We start from the raw sequence: 20,325 nt of genomic DNA, 5'->3' as shown, positions 1-20,325 counted from the left end.
CTCAGTGCTGCCAGCATGGCCCCACAGCAGCTCCTGCCCCATAGATCTGACCCACATCAGCCACACAGCAGCTCCTGCCCCATAGATCTGACCCACAGCAGCCCCACAGCAGCTCCTGCCCCAGTGCTGTTCATTGGCCCTCACTGACACACAGGTGGCAGGGGGGAATAAACAACACTTCATTCTACATTGGACAATGCTTTTTCCACTCCTCTTCCTGTTTTCCTAAAGCAAATCTGGTCTCTGCAAATCCATTTTAATAAAGGCACCTATTCATTTTGGTTTCCTCTTACACATGGATGAATTCCACCTGCTTGGAGCTCCCTCCAGTCAAGGCAGAGGCAGCACGATGCCCAGCCAGCAGGCAGCCTTGTGACGTTGGTTCTCTGCACCATAAAAATACAACACTTGCACTTCCACCTTTTATCAGAGTACACACACTTCACAGACTGTAGATAAGCCCACCTGTGAATGCACTCACCCTGCATTCCCAGCTCCCGGCACTGCAGCTGTACTACATGGGATTGTTTTCTCATTTGGATTATGACAAGTTCACTGGGAGCAGAGAATGGAGCTGTTTGAACTGCTCCCATTGTAAGTATAAAACTGTAAGGCTGATTCTATTGCTGAAATATGGAATCCAGAGATCTGTTCCAGCTCAGCCCAGCTAAGGGTGAAAGCAGTGAGCATGTCAAGCAAGTGACAAATGTCCAGAAAAGCAGAGTGATAGAACCAGCTGAGCTGCTTCTAGGAAATATTGTCTATTCATGCAGTGAATAAAATATCCAGGCAACTTTTAAGCTCCCTTCAAAATATCAGGCTTACAGTACACAGGTCTCAAAAGTCCCTCAGGGGCTGAAATGCACTGAGTCTCCGGCTTCTATTAAAGCGGTGTGCTCTGCTCAGTGCATTAGCATCTTATTTTAGCTGCCTTAAAATAGGCACGCAAAAAAATGTTTCTATATACATCTGCTCTTTCCAGCAGGTTTGCGGTCTATTTCCAAATACACGCTCCTTACTCTAGAATGGAAAGCCGCTGTTGAATCACACTCATTTCATCAGTCTTTTCAGTTTGTGTGTGAGGATTTATCATCTTTAATTTAGCAAGTTTACAGAACATAGCCAACTGCTTTTCTCTGCTTCCAAATAAAGTATGGAAAGTGCAGGCTGTGGCAAGGGAAGCAGAAGATGAAAAGGCCCATCTGGGTATCTTTTTTGTGTTGCAGCTGTTAAAAACCGAAACCCATTCTCTGACAGAAAGATTGAATTTGGTGGTTAATACGAACAGGCGTCTTCATACGTTATTTCTGTAACATATAGATATGTGGGTGCCCTTTTCAAAGAAACACATTCCTGCTTTAGCTAAAGACTACAGAGGCTGAATGCTTTCATGACTGTACAGAACAAATACTTGGATATGTCCAACGTCTGATAGGCTCCAGGTGTGAGATCAACTTGAAAACATATACAAAATCCATGTGTTAACTTTGGGGGAGGAAATCTATGGTCAGTTAAGGATGTATGGGATGGTTCAGTGGCATTTAGAAGTTGCTCGCTGTAATCAGTGATTTCAAGAGAAGAGGTTCCAAAGTGAAATCACAAATTAAGAAGTCTCTACATCACATACATGATCAATTCTCACTAATGAAATAAGACAGATCAACTAATCATAAGAAATAGAGTGTATAAAGTAGACGTGGCATCTCCATTTACAGAAATTGTAGGTGAACATTTCAGCAAAAGCAAAAGAAAGAATAAATGTTTAGATATCTACTCCACTTTCACAATGTAAGGAACTTTCAGCTGCATCACATGTCTGGGTGCTTACAGCTAAACGCAGCCATTCACTTGGTAAGGGCAGTTTTGCTGAATAAAGGTATGCAGTCCCCATAGAGGATAGAGAAAGTCCAATGCATGCTTTAAGACCTCTCCACAGAGACAGAGAGATAGCATATGTCAATATTTACTGTTCTCACTAAGTCACTACAAAATGTTTGTTTTCATCTCTGAAAGTAATTTGCACAGTGGAGTTTTGCTGATAAAGGATTAACGCTTGAGAGGAGGCCAGCACCTGTTTCTGTGCTAAGCACTACATATGCAGGGCTGGCGAGTCCAATTCAACTTTTTACCAACCTAAAAAGTATTGGTACTGAGGGGGTGGGAACTTCATGCCTGGGGCATATTAACACACATTTGCTATCATTATAAAACTCTAGCACTAATCAGATGTTTCAAGCAAGGTATCTGCTAACCAGTCACCTCCAAAAGAGATCTTTCCATTCAGGAAAGCAAAGACTCTTGTCTTTTCCAACACTCATCAGTTGTGTTCCTCTGCTGGTCCAGGGCTGGGAAGATGCATTTGGACCTGCTGTTGACTTACAGCATGCAGGGAGCAGGGGGCTGCAATGCAAACCACTCCTGCTAAACCATGCTGCAGTCGCTGTCTAGAGAAGGTGCTGGGTAGATCCAGTGCATCAGAGAGGAATCACGCAAAGCATATGCATCTAAAAGCAAGAAGCAGCTCGGAAAATAACAACAGCAGAAGAGACAGAATGTGAGTTGGCATGTGAGGATGAGCGCTGCTGCTGCACCATGCACCTCTCACATGCACACGCTGCACTGAGCGCCCTGCAGGACGAGCACCCTGCACACCACAGAACACCGAAAAGGGTTTCAAAATGTTGGGTGGCTGCCACAGGGGAAATGTAAAGATTCATCTTGTGAAGATGCTAACAATGGATAAGTCCCTCTTACTGGTATAAACCAGATATTAAGAATGTAAAGTACTTAACACTTGATATTCCAGACCTTAATGTTTTCTGCACGATAGACAGATGTTTCTTCACCCTCCCTGGGTTTTGCACCCAGTCAGAACTGGAAGGAGGAGCACAGAGCTTAGTCTCTGTCAGCACTTCTCTGCTTCTGGGCTATAAGCACAGAGTAAGTGCCACAGAAGATGCCATATCCAACTGGCACAAACCCAAAAGTGATGCCAGAAAGAACCCTAAGCATATCTTCTTTCCTCCTTGGACATCTCAGTATCTCTGTTTTCCAGACTGAGCAAGGGCTATGACTGCAAGGATGCTTGCCCCAGCCCACTCGCTTGTCTGATCTATCCTGGTGCTAGCAGAGTTTTCTTCGCCTTTTACTGCATGTGAATTTTGACTACAGCAGTTAATCCATCCCACTACATCCCTCTGAAGAACTTGGAAAGATCTACCGCCCTAGAGAGAATTCTTACCTGTTAACACTGAAAAACTCTATGTACTTCAGCATACCAGAAATGGGCTTTCAGACAGTTGCCAAATGTGTTCTGTGCCCCTTTTGTCCTTGCTGTCGCAAGCACAAAGCCATGTTTATAATTCCTCCCACAATCTTCATTCCTGTATTCTGGCAAAGACCGTCAGTGTTCACAAATGCAGAATAATAACTACTGGCAATTACACTGCCAGTGCAAGCCATCAAGAAACGTACAGTGCACAATGCCCTGCTACCTGTAATGCTTTTATTCTGTGGTTCCTGGGGGTATCAGTTTGTAGGAAAGGACATCTGGCTCCTATTTGTGAAAGCAGCAGTTTGTGGGTTCCCATTTGTACGCGCCAGTGGAATCCTCAAAGGAAACAATTCAGAACTTAAGAACGTTTCATCATTTTCATTTATGGAAGGGGAAATATGCGTAGTAATACATGCCCAAAGAGATCGGGAGGATTATTTTTAAACCAAAACGTCTGATGTTTTCACAACATTTACACAATTACTCTTAAATCAACGCTTTCCTTTTTAAAATTAGCATCAGTGTTTGTTTCCTGTGTGAAACCTGGTTTGTGTTTGAGCAATTAAAGTGAAGGCAAATGCAACAGGAAACTACTTTGAATACAGCACCTCAGCTGCAAAATACAACTTCTCTGAGTAATTGAAATGAAAGTTGGGATCAGAAAAAATAATTGCACAATGCAGTTGTGGCAGGGAAATTACTACGGAGACTGGTGACTTGATACAACTGTTTCTATTACTTTGAATTAGGTAAGGTAATAAATACTTAATAAGCATAGTAGTGCAAGCTTCATTTTATTCCACATTGTGCATATCAAGCAATCCTGCTGGCAAAAGATTGCCCTTAGGGCAGGAGAATGTTTCATTCTCCACTCCTGTTCCGTCAAGAGCTGTTCTGCTGGCTCCGCCAACAAGGATGCCAATTAGTGTCAAGTAACGTTTTAGGACTGTTGATGCAATTCACAATGAAAGGAACATAGTGTGGTGAAGTGGACTTGCTGCACTCAGAGACAGAAAATACCATTTTCATTTTGCTAACTGGACTTAGTATTCAGTGGGATGGGGAAAAGAGAATAACCCCACCACGCTGAGGTTTACATTCCCAGTTGGGAACTATGAGGTCTCATTTGGAGCTCTGTTGTTAGAGAAAGGAGACACTGTATAAACCTTCAAAAGGCACAGATCACATTCACTTGCTCAGGTGAATTCTCCATCAGATCAGTAATTATTCAACTTGGTCTGTCACCGGTACTCATAATGCTACCTAGATAAACTGTTTCTGTGAAAACTAGAGGAGAATAAATCTGCTCTGTGTGCACAAAGCATGTCTACTAAAGGGAAATCTCAGGGAAACTACTCAGGTTTATTACACTTTCCAGCTTCCTCAGCTGGTCCCACTGAGCCACCTCTGCCCACAAGCAGCTGAGTGAGGAAGACAGCAGGGCGAGAAGGCAACTTCTTTCAGCAGTCAGTCAGACAGATCCCAGAGCCCATCGTCATTGTCACGTCACGACTTTCAGATCTAACAGAATGCTTTACACGTGATGTTGACACTAGAAGAGCACGGGCAGGAGATAAAACTTCAAAACTGGTTAGAGCAGACCCATATGGTAAGCAAGGCCAGCACTGTCAGAAGTCTCCCCAGAATCCCTGCGTGACACCATGCCATTGGCACAGTGAGAGCAATGTTTGATCTGCAATGAGTTTCACATCCTGACTTTTCTTAGCTCTGCAAAGACTTCAATAGAAAAGTTAATCCAGCTTCACACTAAGTAACAAGTCCTGACTTTATTTCCTCTGCAAAAATGCAAACAGCAGCATCAGCCTCACTCTTGTCATTTTATTCTTTATCTTTTTCAGGGAGGTTTACCTCGTGTATAATACACTGAAAGCACTCCAGTAAAAATAGGAATTAAATCATAGCTGCTATAACGAGCAGAGGTGGAATACCTTCCCTCTTCAACAAGCCCCAAGCAGTTGGCACCCTATAAATCATAGGAAGCAGAAGGGTAATTATAGAACTGGAGGCTGATTACTGTAAACATTCAGAAGTAGCTCCTAGTAATCGGAAACTGAAGATAACACGAGCACAATCACAACCATGAAGGAACCATGCAGGTCACTATAGCCCATATTTTCTTTATTCCTTAAGACTGGGTTGTCTCACAAAGCAACAGACTACAGAGTCAATCTAGAACCTTGTAAATTAACAGCCTGTTAATACTGTGAATTGTTTGTTCTCTGTCAGAATTAGTGTTGATTTGACAACACTGAAAACATCAGGATCTGATTACTTTCCTGCTGTGCACTAAGCAGCTCTGCTAACAGCTTCCACCAGACTGTTCTGCCATCTTCGAGCAACCCTTTCATCACTCTTGTGGGTGATGCTGGTACATTTATGGGGGAAAATGTCCAGTCAAAGAAGTGCAGCTTGCGCTGAGAACAGATGATGACAGTAAGTGAAATGGATTTTAATGCCAGGGGTGTTCATTTTTTCACTATCGAGGCCACACAGTGAGAAACCTCTCCTCCGTCATTGACAGAGGTACCTCCTTGATAAAAGTGCACTTGCAGTCACACCGTGCTGGACCACAACGAAGCATCAGATTCCTGCCTCGGAGGAGTTATGCCTCCAGGACCAACATCATAACACTTGAGCTGAAAGCGATACCTTCTGTTTTACCCAAGCATACCAGAAAGATTACACAATGTGACCAAGAGGGAAGCTTGTTTTCTGACCCCAGTGCTCTGCTCCTGTCCTTAAGCAGGAAGAAACATAAAACCTGTCATTTTCACTCTACACAGAGAATGTAGCATATTGGTGGCTCTAATCCCTATATGATCCTCACAAAGCAATTTATCCCAATCACACTTACTGCTGATAACAAATTCTACACGTTAACTACTAAAGCATAAAAGTGTTTATTTTTACTCACATCCTTGTTGTTGTTATATATATCCAAATTCTAGTTTTTCTCTGTACTTGACATGGAATTTTCAGAACTAAGACATAGAGCTTTGGTAAAATCCACCCCTTCATTAAACAACTTGAAATTATCTGGAACTTGGGTATATGACCAGCAAGGCAAAAGCACCTTCACATGACTTTACCTGAAGAAAACACTACAAAAAGCAGAGTTTTAGCTACCTAGAAGTACATATCTCACCATGCTGTATAATCCCATGCTCCAAAAGCCTGCGGCCAAGCTGCTCAGCTTCAGTCCGTGTTGTGGCCTCTCCTTCCTGGATCAACCAGTCAATGAACTCCGATGCCACGAAGGTTCGCTCATACTTGACCCCTTCCTCTTCCCTGGCTTGCAGAAGAGTGTTTTCAGAACTCATCAACCTGGTTTGTAGGGGGAAAAAATGGTAAGGAAAAAAACAACAAAAAACAAAAACTCCTCCAGATACCTTCTGTAAATTTCACAAGCAAAGATATGTGAACCTCTCCCTGACTTATTAAACCTTTCCTCAAGCTATCAGCCTAAACTTAGGATTTCAATTACAGCTTCTCAGACAAGAAATTAAGGCTATATACCCTGTATGAAGTTAAAGCTTTCTGCTTCTCTTCTCTACATGAAAATAGGTTCCACAATTCCCATATTTAGTTCTTTAATTTCTCTAAAAGTTAACATACAACCCATTTCCAAATAAAATCAGCCTAAAAGCACCGGATTGTAACTAATGTGCTCAGAAATTCCTAATTAACTTTTACAGGTAGCAGGACGGTGCTCCGAAATCTTTTAGATGGTCTGGAAAATCCTCCTCTTAAGCTTTATGAAGGAGAAAAGGTAATCCTGTGGTCTGGGTGTCTGGTAAATGTTTGGCTTCCAGCACTCCACAAAGAAGCTGCAGCCAGCGAGGTTGCACCTGAAAACATTTTCACATCTGAGCCACTGTGCCTCAGTCTGCTCTGCATAACGCAAGAGTTAAGAGGAACATTGTGCCAGTAGCTGCCAAGTACATAGCTTGAATGTGCTAAGAAAAATGTGTCCAGGATTGATAGAAACTGTGGGAGGTACAATAAATACATATAACACCACCTCTCCCTGACTTCTGAGTTCTGAAGTCAGGCATCAGAAATACAGGTACTATAGGAACACAGAAAGTTTCAACTGAAACTACAATAAAGAGCGTTGATGGGACCTGGCCTTTGTTACTCTCCGACAAGGAGTTCTTGCAGTGACTTCAATGAGAGCTAACCAGGAGCCTGAGCTGAGTAGGCCTGACCCCAGGCAGAAGATCGGCAAACGAAGGGCTGCTGTGCCCCAGCTGGAGCTGAGTGGTGGATATACTGAACTGCTCCTGTCGGTGTAGGGGTGTCAATGCCAACACCTTCAAGATGAGTAAGAATGTAGAAAGTCAAAATTAGCCAAAGTCAGGGATGAGGATGAAAGCAAGAAGACGCGTAACAGGGGACAAGGTAATGACTCCAGAACTCTTGCAAAGGCTTTGATCTATTTCATACTTTGATTTGTATATGTGTGCATGGAAAACTTCTCTTTCTCCCACACTTACCACATTTAATACAGAGCGAGCTCCAAGGGACCATCTTTAATCGTCTCTCAGTCACCGAGCTTTTTCCCCCCTGAGAAAAATGCAAACCCAAAGCTCGTGCCTCTTCATACCATCTGCTGCACGGTTACCCAAAGCTGGTTACCCAGGCTCTGTGGGCACCTAACAAAAAATCCTGCGGATTGAGTTAATTGTTCTTTGATGAGCCTATAATTAGTTGACTGGCTCACTGAAGCAGCAGACGAAGCTCACTGAAAAAGAGATGCTAATCGTTTGATTTTTACAGAGCCACAGAAGAAAACTGGAAAAATATCAAGTGGAAAAACACTCAGCTTGACATTTCACACCCTTCTGTGTGTGCCCAGAATAGCACTGCAAAGGATTTGGGCTTGTGAACAAACAGACACGACAAATTGACAGTTTTACAAACCCAGAAACATTCATCCATTGCTAACTGAAGTAAATCACTGTAACTTCACCACTGTCAACAAAACAGAACCAATTTCCATCAGCCAAAAGCCCGGTCTTCCATTGGTCAAAAATGGAAACTGCCTCCATCTCTTCTATTTCCTCATGTTCCAAACAATCATGAGTTGTTTCTCAAAGCGTATTATTTGCTGAAACTCGTGCTGTCCTACATGGAAGGAATGTATTTGGCCAAACACCAAAATTCAAACTTTTTTCTTTTTTGGTTTTTTTTTTTTTTTTCTTAACTTAGTTTTATTTAAATTTGAGTCAACCACTGAAGAGGTGAAATGAAAATGATTCCAAGAAAGCAGTCTCAGAATTACATGAATGACTTCCTGAAACTAAAAGCATAAGATTTCGTTTCTTTCACTGCAAAATCTGGTTGAGAATTCCAGTTGAAGTCAATGCTGTGAGATGATGTGTAGCTCCTAAGGCTGACTGCACTAGCAATACATCAGTCCTGTGTACCTGGCCTACAGAGAGAACCTGAGCTGTCTATGGTTTTCAGTGGAAATGAGGAGAAGATACAGTCAGAGACTGATTTTAAACCTTTTAATTAGGCAAGAACAACCACAGAAGACGTTCAGAATAGGTAAAGGAGGTGATGCCACAGAAGAAGAGAGTGCAGAGTACAAGGGCCACACAAAAGGAAGACAGGGAAAGGTCTCCCTTGTCCGGGAGACAGACCTTGTGTCCCACGTCCCAGGGAAAGAACAGGGCATCTTCACTGCTACCTGAATGCTGGGAACCTGACATCTGCTCCTCTGTCCATATAACAGTATGCTCTTAAATATTTTTGCTTAGTTTACTCGTTTAGAGTAAAATCTGCATGAATGATGTCGGGTAACATCTGCAATTTTTGGCAAGCACAAACTATGCTGGCTTCTAAGTGTAACAGTACTCCAGCCCTGATGTGATGGGTGGGGAAGTGCAGGAAATAGTATTACAGTGCCCATCTTAAATGAGCAAAGCCTAATGAAGGCGGCAACAACTGAAAGGTTGAGACACATTTCTAAAGTACGCTGTATGCAGACAGATTTCCTTTGTCATAGTCACATTTCTCTTGATCTATGGGCATTCTGATAAACAAGTTGAATATGCTGGTAAGTGATTTCACATCTGTGCATAAACACTTTCTCCTGTTATTGCCTTTTAACTACTATTTTAATGATGCTACATTAGTATTTTCTTTCCCAACAGTATGATAAAAGACATATTACCCATATTTCACTGCAAAGCTTTTTCCGTACTAGTTTGACTTTAAGTATTAGATTTTGAGTTTAAAATGCACCCAATGAAACTGCAAATGTGTTGCTAATAGGTGTGCGTGGAAAAGAAATCAGTGTCATGCCCAACTAGCTTTGCTCTATAAGCTCAGGTGAAGCCCAAATAGCCCAAGTATGGAGCCTTATCTCCCATGAAAAGAACAAAAATTTCCAGTGAATCCATGTCAAATTTTTACTAGTTTTGACTGTCACAAATCTATTTTTTAATCTACACTAAATCGAGCACTGGGAGTGGGTTTTAAAAGTTTCAAAGCCCTTTAGATACACTGCTTAGGAGCAACCACCTCATGAGGATGAGTTACAGAGATATAGGTGCTGCTCTGGGCACTAGCTCCTTTTCCAAGATAAATACCTCTATAAACATTGTTCTGCAGGTGTCGTGTAGGGCAAACTGGACACTCTTTATTGGTTGGGGATGGTTGCTCACACAGAGAAATGGAGATGGAAGTAGAAAATCTAGTAGAACAATTTTTCCTGCCTTGGGTCATTTCATTCAAGGGACTGTTACCAGCCTCACCAGGAAAGTGCTCATGAAAACCAAAAACTGCAAACAAGGTTGCAGTCTAGACGCACCAATCAACTTTTCATAGCATGGACTGTGCCTGGGGGCAGTGTGTTGCAGTCTGATGGAGCAAACACTGTGCTACGTAGAGCAGAGGAGGTTTTGCAGAAGGGCACTTAAACTGATCATTCTGTGTATCCAGTGAAGAATTTTCTCCCAGTAGTGTGTTTTGCCTGATTTGTTTTCACGTTAATCGTCACAATCATGTACAACATGTACAACAAAAGGACTGGCATTCACATTTGTCTGGGTTTTTTTTATATTTCAGACTAATTGCTCTTTGACCAAAATGCCTTTCATAGCCTTCTAACCGGGTAACACCATTTATCATCAGCTTTGAAACCTGGCATCATCTTCAAACTAGGTATAGAGCTCCCAGTCCCCCGTTTGTGGAAAGCTGCAGAGCTGGCAAGGTGTTCGGAAGGCATTTCCAACAGCACACCCAGTCCCCTGGCAGCTCTGAGCTCTTGGCAACCTTCCCCTGTTCTAATGATGTTCTGCACCTGCCCTCTTGTTCAGGGGAACTAGGCACTGATCTGGCATTTCAGAAGACACTAGCAGTAATGGGCTGTTCAGTGGGGGTTGATGGCTCTGGTATCAGCCTTCTGCTTAGTCATTTATCATATAGATTGGGAAGTATAGTTAAGCTGTCTGGTTACCTGACAGAATTTATCTAGTGGGATGTTCAGTATCTCAGCACGATCATTAATTTGAAATCTTAATTAGATGTTCTTGGCTTATTTTTTTGGGCAACTGCTTTTAGTGTAATCTCTCTGATACAGAAGCTTTGCAGGCTGGAACAGTGAAGTTTAACTTCACTTATTGTATAAAACCTCCCACTGAAGTCTCAACAGATGATAGTTATCCACTTGTTCATTACATTTCGATGTACTGAAGTTGTGGGGTTTGTGATGGCAGTTTCACTGTTTTACAGAGCCAGTCATTTGTGACTATTTTTATAAAATACAGTTCAAGGACTTAAATTTACATCAGGTTTTCCTATGGAATATGTTTACAACTGAGAACTTAAAAAAAAATGTCATTTCATTATAAACAAAATGCCTTAAGTGAACATGGCAGAAAACTGAAAGGGAGATGGGAAAGAGAGAAGGGTTACAAAATAAAGCTGTGGGATTGCACATCCCCATTGCTCCATGATATTCAAAATCCTGTGATTCTATTCCATGAAAATCAGATGAACAGACACCATCTGCCCCCTGTAGCACTGTTACTCAAACCCGAAGGATACTGAATGCAACGTACTTTTCATACAGTCTTTGTCCTCTCATGAACACCTTCACCTCATTATCCAGTGGAAACGTCCCATCGTCTTTTCGGAAGCGGTAGAACAGTTTGGCATCCTTGAATTCCTTATGTTCATCACAAACTGAAACATAAAATAAAATCTTCATTGGGATGTTAAAGGGTTGAGAATCAATTCAGCAGGTTCACTGGTGAACTTCAAAGCAAGCATGATTGGAGCCCAGCCCCCATGCTTAGGATACAACCTAATAAATTAGGTTGTACAACCTAAGTAATTTAGAACCTAAAGTTCTAATAAATGATGAAAGACTAAAGAAGGCTTTCAGAAAAATGACAGCATTTCTAGCTACAAGGGATTCATGTTCATCAGTTTCATCAGTATTAGTATGGACACCAACAAAGCATTCATTTGCTAGATACCTGGAAAACCTTCCAATGTAAACTGTTTAAAAGATACTCTAGACCAGCCAATAACGTGAAGACTGGCAAACTGCTTAATGTTACTTGTATTAGTTAAACCATGTGGCAGGAAAGCTGAGACTCATTGCAGGATCAGGTAGAACCAAAGCCTTCTGCTCTCTTAAAGTCATCTCAATTGCTCTGTTCAGCTAGCAAATGGGAGGTGTGATAGGAGCACGCTGAGAAACGCTAAGTAAGGATTTACAAGAGAGAAGATGTCAGTGGGTTCCTCCAAATGCCAGAAGCAAGGACATGCATCAAGGGAAGGCTGCCCAGGAAATGTGCTGCAGCAGAGCTGTCAGCCTACTGGCTTGGGCTTGCCTGCTGCACTGCAGGCACAGGAGCAGTGGCTGGCACTGCTTCCACTTGGCGCTGGTATGGAGGGGATGCTCTGAGCACCCTGCAGAACTGATTAAACCTACCTGACTGAGCCCTTGTTCACTCCACCAGCCACTTTGTTAACTTTGAGAGTAATGGATGAAAATTTTCAATGGGCGCCTCCTTTACGTGTGATACACACATGCACACACACATATATAATTTATATCAAAGCTAGTGTGTGCAATTGGATTCTAAAGCAAAAAACATTTGAAGGCTGTTAAAAGTTTTAAACAAGCACTCAGCAATAAGATATCTATTGCTCAATTAAATTAAGTCACTCAGGCATCCATGCGACTCTTCACTGACATTTTCTCAATAGAGGATTGAGTAGTCAGATTTGAATACCCTGTAATTACTTTATTCTTTAACTATCTCTCGTGAATCCCAGTTTCCATAACAACCCGGAATTTTAATTTAATAGCTGAGCAGAAGCTGCAGAAGTGGCACACGTTCAGTATGTGCATTTCTTCCTTTAATTAAGGTGTTGTTAATGCACTGCTGATAGCAGCAGTATTCCTGCACAGACAGTGACCCCTGCACAAATTCAACAGTCATCTGCTAGCAGTTGCTCTATTTTCTATTTAAAAAGAAACAAGTGGTACATTTTGTCTTCTTGAAATGGGCAATACTATGTGCTTGGAATAGAGGACTTGGATCTTCTTTGTTTGTGTGCTTTCTAGCCTCTTTGTGCACTAAAAGGCAACTAAATGCTGCCACTGATTTGGTAGCCTCCTTTTCATAAGTGTAAATTGTTATTCAAGGCGCTGAATGGAACAGGTCTCAAATACACAACAAGTTTAGGAGAAAATTAATCAGGACGCAGTCGGACATCTAACTCTTGCAGCTGTAGCAGCACAAATGTTTGTGCAGCTGGTGTGAGGAAGAGAACTGGAGAACAAATCCCTGTGAGAAAGATGACACTTTTTTTGCTGGCTTATTTTTCAGATGGGTTTTTCAGCTGGAAAGGGAGAAAGGGGCTGTGCAGGGGGAGCAGAGAGGGGAGGGTAGAGCAGGCAGTGGAGTTGAAGGCACTGGTGAGGGCAGGATCCAGCTGAGGATGCTCAGGAGGCAGGGAAGCAGCAGCACAGGCAGGTCTGAGGGGACTTTCCTCCTGTACTGACATGGAGAACACGTCTTCACCCTGATTGCCTCTCAGTGTCCATGGGGACACAGGGGGCCTTGTGGGGCAGCACCCTTGAAGCCAGGTGTCACTTTCCTGGCAGGGAACAGAACCTACTTGCCGTATACTTGAGTGAGGAACACAAAGTAGATTTCTGCTTACTTAGCTTAGAGCTGATATTGCACTTACCATGATGGATAATGCTGTGATCCAATAACTTCTGGACAAGTTTAATTGCAGTCTCTCGATCTGAGGCCTCCTTGTGGTCAATCAGCCAGTCAATCAGCTCTTTGGCAACAAAGCAGTTGGGATACGTCTTGAGGTGGTGCCTTCGGTCTTTGATGACTTTCTCTTCATGCAGTCGGAGCCTGTGGGTTCAAAACCAACCCATGAATTGTGTGTACAAAGACCCTCCACCACCAGTGAGACTGGAAAAGGCTGAGCCAAGAAGGAGCACCCAGGCCTGGCTCCACAGAAATGCTTTGCAGTTGTTGGGTACAGCAGAACAGAGCCTTCTACCCATGCCAGGCAATCCACACAATACATTTGTTACCATGTCAAACCCCATGCTTGGGAACACTGTATTTCTGTCCAATGGAAAAGACTAGGAAATGAAGAACAGCAGAGCTTACAAAGCCCATTAAATGCTTCCTGTTCGCCGATTAAACTGTCAATACCTTGGAATTAATTTTCCCACATTACCACTAATATGTTCCATGTCACTCAGGATCACTACCATAGTTTTTTTTTTAACACCATTTATTTTTTCAGTTTCTCATTTTGCCTCCAGCTGCATAAGCACAGCATCTGAGATTTGAAATTCAGTGTCAAAGCTGTTTCAATACAATGTTATCAAGCATAAAAAAGCTGCCTCCTACTTTTAATTAAGGGAAACTGATATCTCACTCTGCAAACTGTTGGTAAATGGCATCTATCTGCAAAATTTCATCATCATATTGAAAGTAAGTAGGTTGGCTGTTTTTGAGATGCTTGGGTCAGAATGCAAAACCGTGATTAGTAAAGGGTTTTTGAGTTCTACATCTTTATTTTTAAAATGGAAGAGATTTAGATTGGATATAAGGAAGAAGCTTTAACAGTAAGGGTGGTGGAGCACTGGGATAGGTTGCCCAGAGAGGTGATGGATGCCCTGTACCTGGAGACATGCAAGGTTAGGCTGGACAGGGCTCTGAGCACCCTGACTGAGCTGTAGGTGTCCCTGCTCACTGCAGGAGAGTTGGACTACATCACCTTTAAGGGTCTCTTCCATATGCTTCTATGATTCTATGGTTTTTATTTTAACCATTTTTTTCCAAATTAACATGAGTAACGTCTTTACCAATAAATTAATGCATAAGTAGTGTCAACTTGAGTCTAAGGAAGCACAGAGGAGTCCAGCCATTAGACCAGTTGTCCTTTCATTATGATTCCAGCACGAAACAAACATTTCTCTTTAAAATGCAATAAAAGGAAAATAATTGGCTGAAATTGGCAAAGACAATGTTACTATGGCAGTAGACAAGACTTCTACCTAAAAATAGTAGTATAGCCATGTTTTGTTTTGCAGCATTCGGCTTTGAGTACTGGAACGTCCAATGAATAATAGAAATTCAAAACTATATTTTGCAAGCACAAAAAAAAAAAATGAATACCTTAATATTAAAAACACTAATAAATCAGATTAAGATTCTGGAAAGAAGTACTGGTAAACATCACATGCACTGTGAAATTCTCTGAGCTTAAATATCTTTGCTTAAGGAATATTTTCCAGATGTGCTTTAGCAGCTGTTGCCATACTTAGAAAGAAAAGCCTACACAGCTCTAATTATAGAATGCACAATTATCTTTATCAATTACTTCTGACTGAGCTTTCCATTTTAAATATATTTCAGGTTTTTTTAATGTTCATTAATTCATATGTTACGCAATAATCTAGCAGAACAATGATATGGAAATAGCAGTATAATACGTATGTAGATGGCTTGACCTACCTTTCAGTCATTGCTGTATGTTTGAATGAATGGAGCTTATCTGGCACAAAAGGGAAAACCTGTTCTATTAAATTCTCTGCACAGAGTCTGTGCTAGAGTGTGCCAAGAGGGCTATGGTATTCCATAATCAAGCCAGTAGGCGAAAGCACTGCAACTGAGTATTTATGTCTTAAATTCTGACCAAAGACTTTCCTTCAGTTGGTGGACTCATATCTATTTTAACTTCCCTAATGTGCCATAAGATACGTGGTTTCACCACAGCCTCCTGCCTTACTCTAGGCATTATAGTGCTCTCCCAGTTACATTCCTATAGCTCATAGAAATGTCATTGTCTTAATTATCTTCACTCACTTGCTGAAGTGGTTCCAAATTCGCTAAGAGTTTACAAAATCATTTAGCCAAACAGAACACGATCGCATAAGCCTCAAGATATAATAAATATACATATATATATATTTACACACAATTTCCAAATGGAAATGGGAAATTATTCTGCAGTTTATAGCCACTGTATCCCTACTGGCTTATTTCCAGCTTATTTATTTGAAATTAATATCAGAAAGAAAAACTTATACTTTCCCTGGTTCTGGTTGTGTATGCCCTTCTCTCTGCTACGGCTTCCTCACCCCTATGAGTCGGCTAAAAATCAAACTTTATGGAGAAGTAGTTTAATAAATTGAAATTGTGCCTAGTGCACAGTACAAATATAACAACCTCAGATTAAGTTATTGAGCTAATATTGCAGTACATAAATCAAAGGCTTAGGAAGGAATTCTATAAATATGTCAGTATTCAACCATATTTATCAGGAGCCAAATCAAAAGGGATAAAAAGGAGAACAAATTCTGGCAGAGAACACAATCGCACACTGGGACCAAGAATCAAGCGAAGTGGTAAATTCTTTATCCCTTAGCATCTGGAAAGAGGCTTCTCATCAGAAGACCTCAGGATTTTTTTCTACAGAACGTTAATCACATTTTGTCAGCTCATCCACATTATGGCTGGAAAAGACATCACTTGACATTAGGCATATTTCTCTTGCTAGAAGTTTCTCTCAAGAGCTGCTTAGGAAAATTAACTCCCTTACCAAACCTGGGCAGTGTGAGGAGAAAGGAGGCAGAAGAGAAAGGGCGAGCAATTGGGAGTGATGGGGGGCTTGGTTTAACAAGCCTTTGGACAACTGTTTGGAACTTAATGCCAGAAAAGAATCTGGTGTGCACCAGTACAACGTCCATACCCAACTCGCTGTGTTATTCAAGTTAAGATGCCAGATTTTTACTTGGGACCACAGACTACAATACCTATGGAATTCAGTGTGAGAACTGGGAACAGAAATAGGCACATGCAACCCTTTATTGTTTGCAGACTGATATTGATGGCTCATATTCATGCCTGCAACAAATAAAGACATCCTGTATTTGCATATATGCATGCCAGAACAGTTTTCTCGGGGCTCTGTCCAAGCAGGAGTTGTTCCTAATGAACAACATGCAGGGACTCTTGCTCCAAACTAAAGTGTCTCCTTCCTGTGTGGCTTGGAAAGGGCTAACTCAGAGCCCTGTGCTCCCATTTCACAGTGTGTATTCAGAGCTAGCCAGGAACAAAAAAAGAAGCCATCAGGCATTTTCTTTACCAACTGTCTGAAAAGTCATGATAACAGAAAAATCCGAAGTTTTGCTTAAGAAAGGAACAATCAGGCACTCCTTTGGGAAGAAACTGCTCTCACAGCTACATGAAACATGCATTTCATTTCCCACTAGGAGAAATAAGCCTTCTGAAGTCTACCACGTCTCTCTCTGAACCAATGGGATTTTGCAAATGCAATGACTGCACACAAATGTGACTTTGCTTTTAAACTCCACAGAAGACAGTAGCGATGTTACCAATGATCCAAACCTCTCACCTAGTTCCTTCCCTCTGCTCAGCATCTTGGCCAACATCTTGCAGAACACCATCCATCCTGATTTCTGAGCGTGAAAGGACAAAAAGCCTGCTGCTCTCCTTGGTAATTTTCTGAACAGTTCATCTGTCATTCTCTGATATGATCTACATTGCCCCTATGTTTATCCTAGCAAATCTAACTAAAAATATTTCAGTTGAAATCTTTCTGTTGAAGATAGAGAAGTTTTGTATCACAAAAGTCACTAAGTTTGACATTTTCCTGGAGGTGTTTTCTCAACATCAGCATATGACCTGTCTGCAGTATGGGGGAGGTGCTTATTCAAGAGTGGTGTTTCTACAAGGAGCCTCAGTGACGTAGGAGTGTAGTTCCCATTGGAAGTTAACACTCACAGGTCACCTGCAGACTGTTCATACAAACTAAGTGAGCATATGGCAAAGTTTGTGTATATATACACACACTGGAATATACGGAATGACATGAAATGCTTAAGAATTATAATTCCCTATACATTAATCTTCTGCCTTTTCATTGACAGCATAAAAAAGAAATAGGTCAGCGATGATGTAAACTTTGTACACAGAAGCAACCAGGAAGGTCCTGTGCAAATGCAATGTGTGCTGCTGGGACAAGCATTTCCAGATGGACTTGCCAAGCTTCAGCTGAAATGTCAGCAGTTTGCTGCTGTTCCTCTTTCTATTTATGCTTCAGCTCTGTAATCACTTAATTCCATTACTTGATATTCATAGGAGCTAAAACACCCTTTACAACACAGGCTTGTACTGGAAATAGGGTGAAGATACTTCTAATTTGGCACCTGTGGCAGAGAAGAAACTACCATCTGAAATAGAGCTAGAGAGGAGATCTTCAAAGAACCTCCAGTAATCAGTTCCCATCACTGTGTCTGTTTCTGCTTTTTTGCCCACAGCCATACAGTCAACATGAGGAGAAGCCAGAGCATGGAGCCAGATAAGGATCTCAGATAAGCTGTCTCTTGGCACAGAGAGAAGGAAAGCCCAAAGCTTCCAAAGAAATGACAATCTGCAATTGGGGCTGCCTCTTTTATAAACTGTGAAGGTAATAAGGTCACTGAGAGTGCACAGCAACATCCCAAATACTCACTATGCCCTTCTGACATGGGAAGGGGTCAAAACAAGCACTGGGCATCCAAGGCTGGCATGGCGCAGGATCTAAGATGAAATCAACATGACACTTCTTGGAGATACTCTTTCAGCCCACAGAATCAATCCAGAAATGCAGACCCAGAGCCTTCATGGTGATTATTCCAGACTGTGTGTCTGGGAAATGAGATCTGTGCTTTTGTCCTGACCTGTCATAAAACTGAAGACTGCTTACAAAGCCAAAGCTGTATTCTTAAAACTCAAAGGTGCAATAATCTGACCTTGTGCCTGGTCTTCATTTAAAACAGCACATCATAATATTGTTGATTTGTTTAAACAGTGAATGTAAATATACTATGTATATGAAATTCATGTCATATTTGGGAAAACTTAAGTAGGCTTTTCTGCTTGGTTTGACCCTATGAGGTAAAGGAATGAAGAGAGAGGACTGCTGACCCCCTTACTCTTCTATTCATTCTGTGATAAACCCATGCCTGAAGATAGCTCAACAGCATCGCCTCTGCTCTCTTCTTAGGGAAGCAGGCAAACTCGGTATCTGGCAAAGCTACAGTTCTAATGACACTTTCTACTCATGTCCACATGAAGCTGTAAAGCTGCCAGTCTCGCTGCCTGCCAAGTCATTTCACTTGCATTTCACTTTTCACAACTAACACTTCTAACTGCCTGCACACTTCAACCTTGAATGCTTCTGCCTCACTCAAAAGCACGAAACTGGTTTTGCAAACAAGAAAACATGAAGTGTAGGCGAGTTATTATTTCACGTGCCTCAGTCACAAGGAAAGTGAAATCTGCCTGCTCCACCCCAGCTGGAGTGGAAGCTCTTAAATCTCAGGAGCTCACAGACCTCCCTCTCTGTAAGAAGGTCAAATCTAACTGTGTTTACCATAGAATTACAGAATCACTGAGGTTGGAAAACACCCAGAAATCATCAAGTTCAGCCATCACCTAACAGTACTAAGTCCACCACTAAACCACATCCATAAGGGCCACATCCATATATCTCATAAATATCTCCAGGGCTGGTTAACCCACCTCCTCCTGGGCAGTTTGTTCCAGTGCCTCACCAGTGTCTCTGTGAGGAAATTCTTCCTGATGTCTAAGCTAAACTCTGAGAAAAGAGACAAACACCCACCTTGCTGCAGCCTTCTCTCAGGTACATTTAGAGATCAGCTATCCCCTTCGTCTTGTGCAGATGAAGTAGGATGCATTAATGGGACTAATGCGTTCAGGTCAAGGTCCAGGTGATATTGCTATGTGGATCCTCGAAAGAACCAGTACCCATTTCACTTGACAACAATCTATCTTTGCTTATGTTCATCAACTAGGTTTTATTCACATTATTAGTCTGTCTCCATTGCTAATTAGGCTAATTACATCAATAAGTACAATGGAGACTAATCTTCTAGGGATAAAAGTATCTTCCTAAATCTAAACTGAAGACTTCTACCATAACTGAGAGGGAAATCACCACAGTTTCAAAGTTCAGATCAGGAATCGTAGGAAGACTATCGTTATAGACATCCCTTGGTGAGTTTACACAATAACTCCCTGAAGGGAGGCTGTGGCGAGGTGGGTGTTATCTTCTTCTCCCTGACAACAGCAAAAGGACAAGGGGTAATGGCCTTAAGTTGCATCAGGAGAAATTCAGATTGGATTTTAGGAAAAATTTCTTCTCAGAATAAATATTGGAACTGGCTGCCCAGAGAGGTGGTGGAATCACCATCCCTGGAGGTCTTCAAGAGAAGGGCAGATGTCACATAAGGGATGTGGTTTAGAGCTATCACAGGCATGGGGTGATGGTTAGACAAAGTGATCTTAGCGCATTTTCCAACCTTAACAGTCCTATGATTCTGTGAATAACCCAAAGCCCACCAATTCTCATGGACCTTTGCCAAAAGTCACTCTCAATAAAGTAAGTATTTCACAGACCAAGGCTGAGACCAAGACCACTGGCTGTTTGCTCTCCTT

The 20,325-nt window shown here is 41.8% G+C and overlaps 1 protein-coding gene across 2 annotated transcripts in view; it reads right to left on the bottom strand.

The window, feature by feature from the left end:
- DEPTOR (DEP domain containing MTOR interacting protein) overlaps positions 1 to 20,325 on the bottom strand; it is a 63,305-nt gene that overhangs the window by 25,469 nt on the left and 17,511 nt on the right. For both annotated transcript variants that reach the window (XM_015856230.2, XM_015856229.2), the window contains exons 3-5: positions 13,517 to 13,695; positions 11,368 to 11,491; positions 6,441 to 6,619 (exon numbers count right to left, since the gene is read on the bottom strand). In XM_015856230.2, the coding sequence (XP_015711716.1) occupies positions 6,441 to 6,619; positions 11,368 to 11,491; positions 13,517 to 13,695 (482 nt within the window). The remainder of the gene's footprint in view (positions 1 to 6,440; positions 6,620 to 11,367; positions 11,492 to 13,516; positions 13,696 to 20,325) is intronic.

Source organism: Coturnix japonica, chromosome 2 (genome assembly GCF_001577835.2).
Source record: "Coturnix japonica isolate 7356 chromosome 2, Coturnix japonica 2.1, whole genome shotgun sequence".
Taxonomy (NCBI): domain Eukaryota; kingdom Metazoa; phylum Chordata; class Aves; order Galliformes; family Phasianidae; genus Coturnix; species Coturnix japonica.
This window is presented reverse-complemented; position numbering and strand designations above follow the sequence as displayed.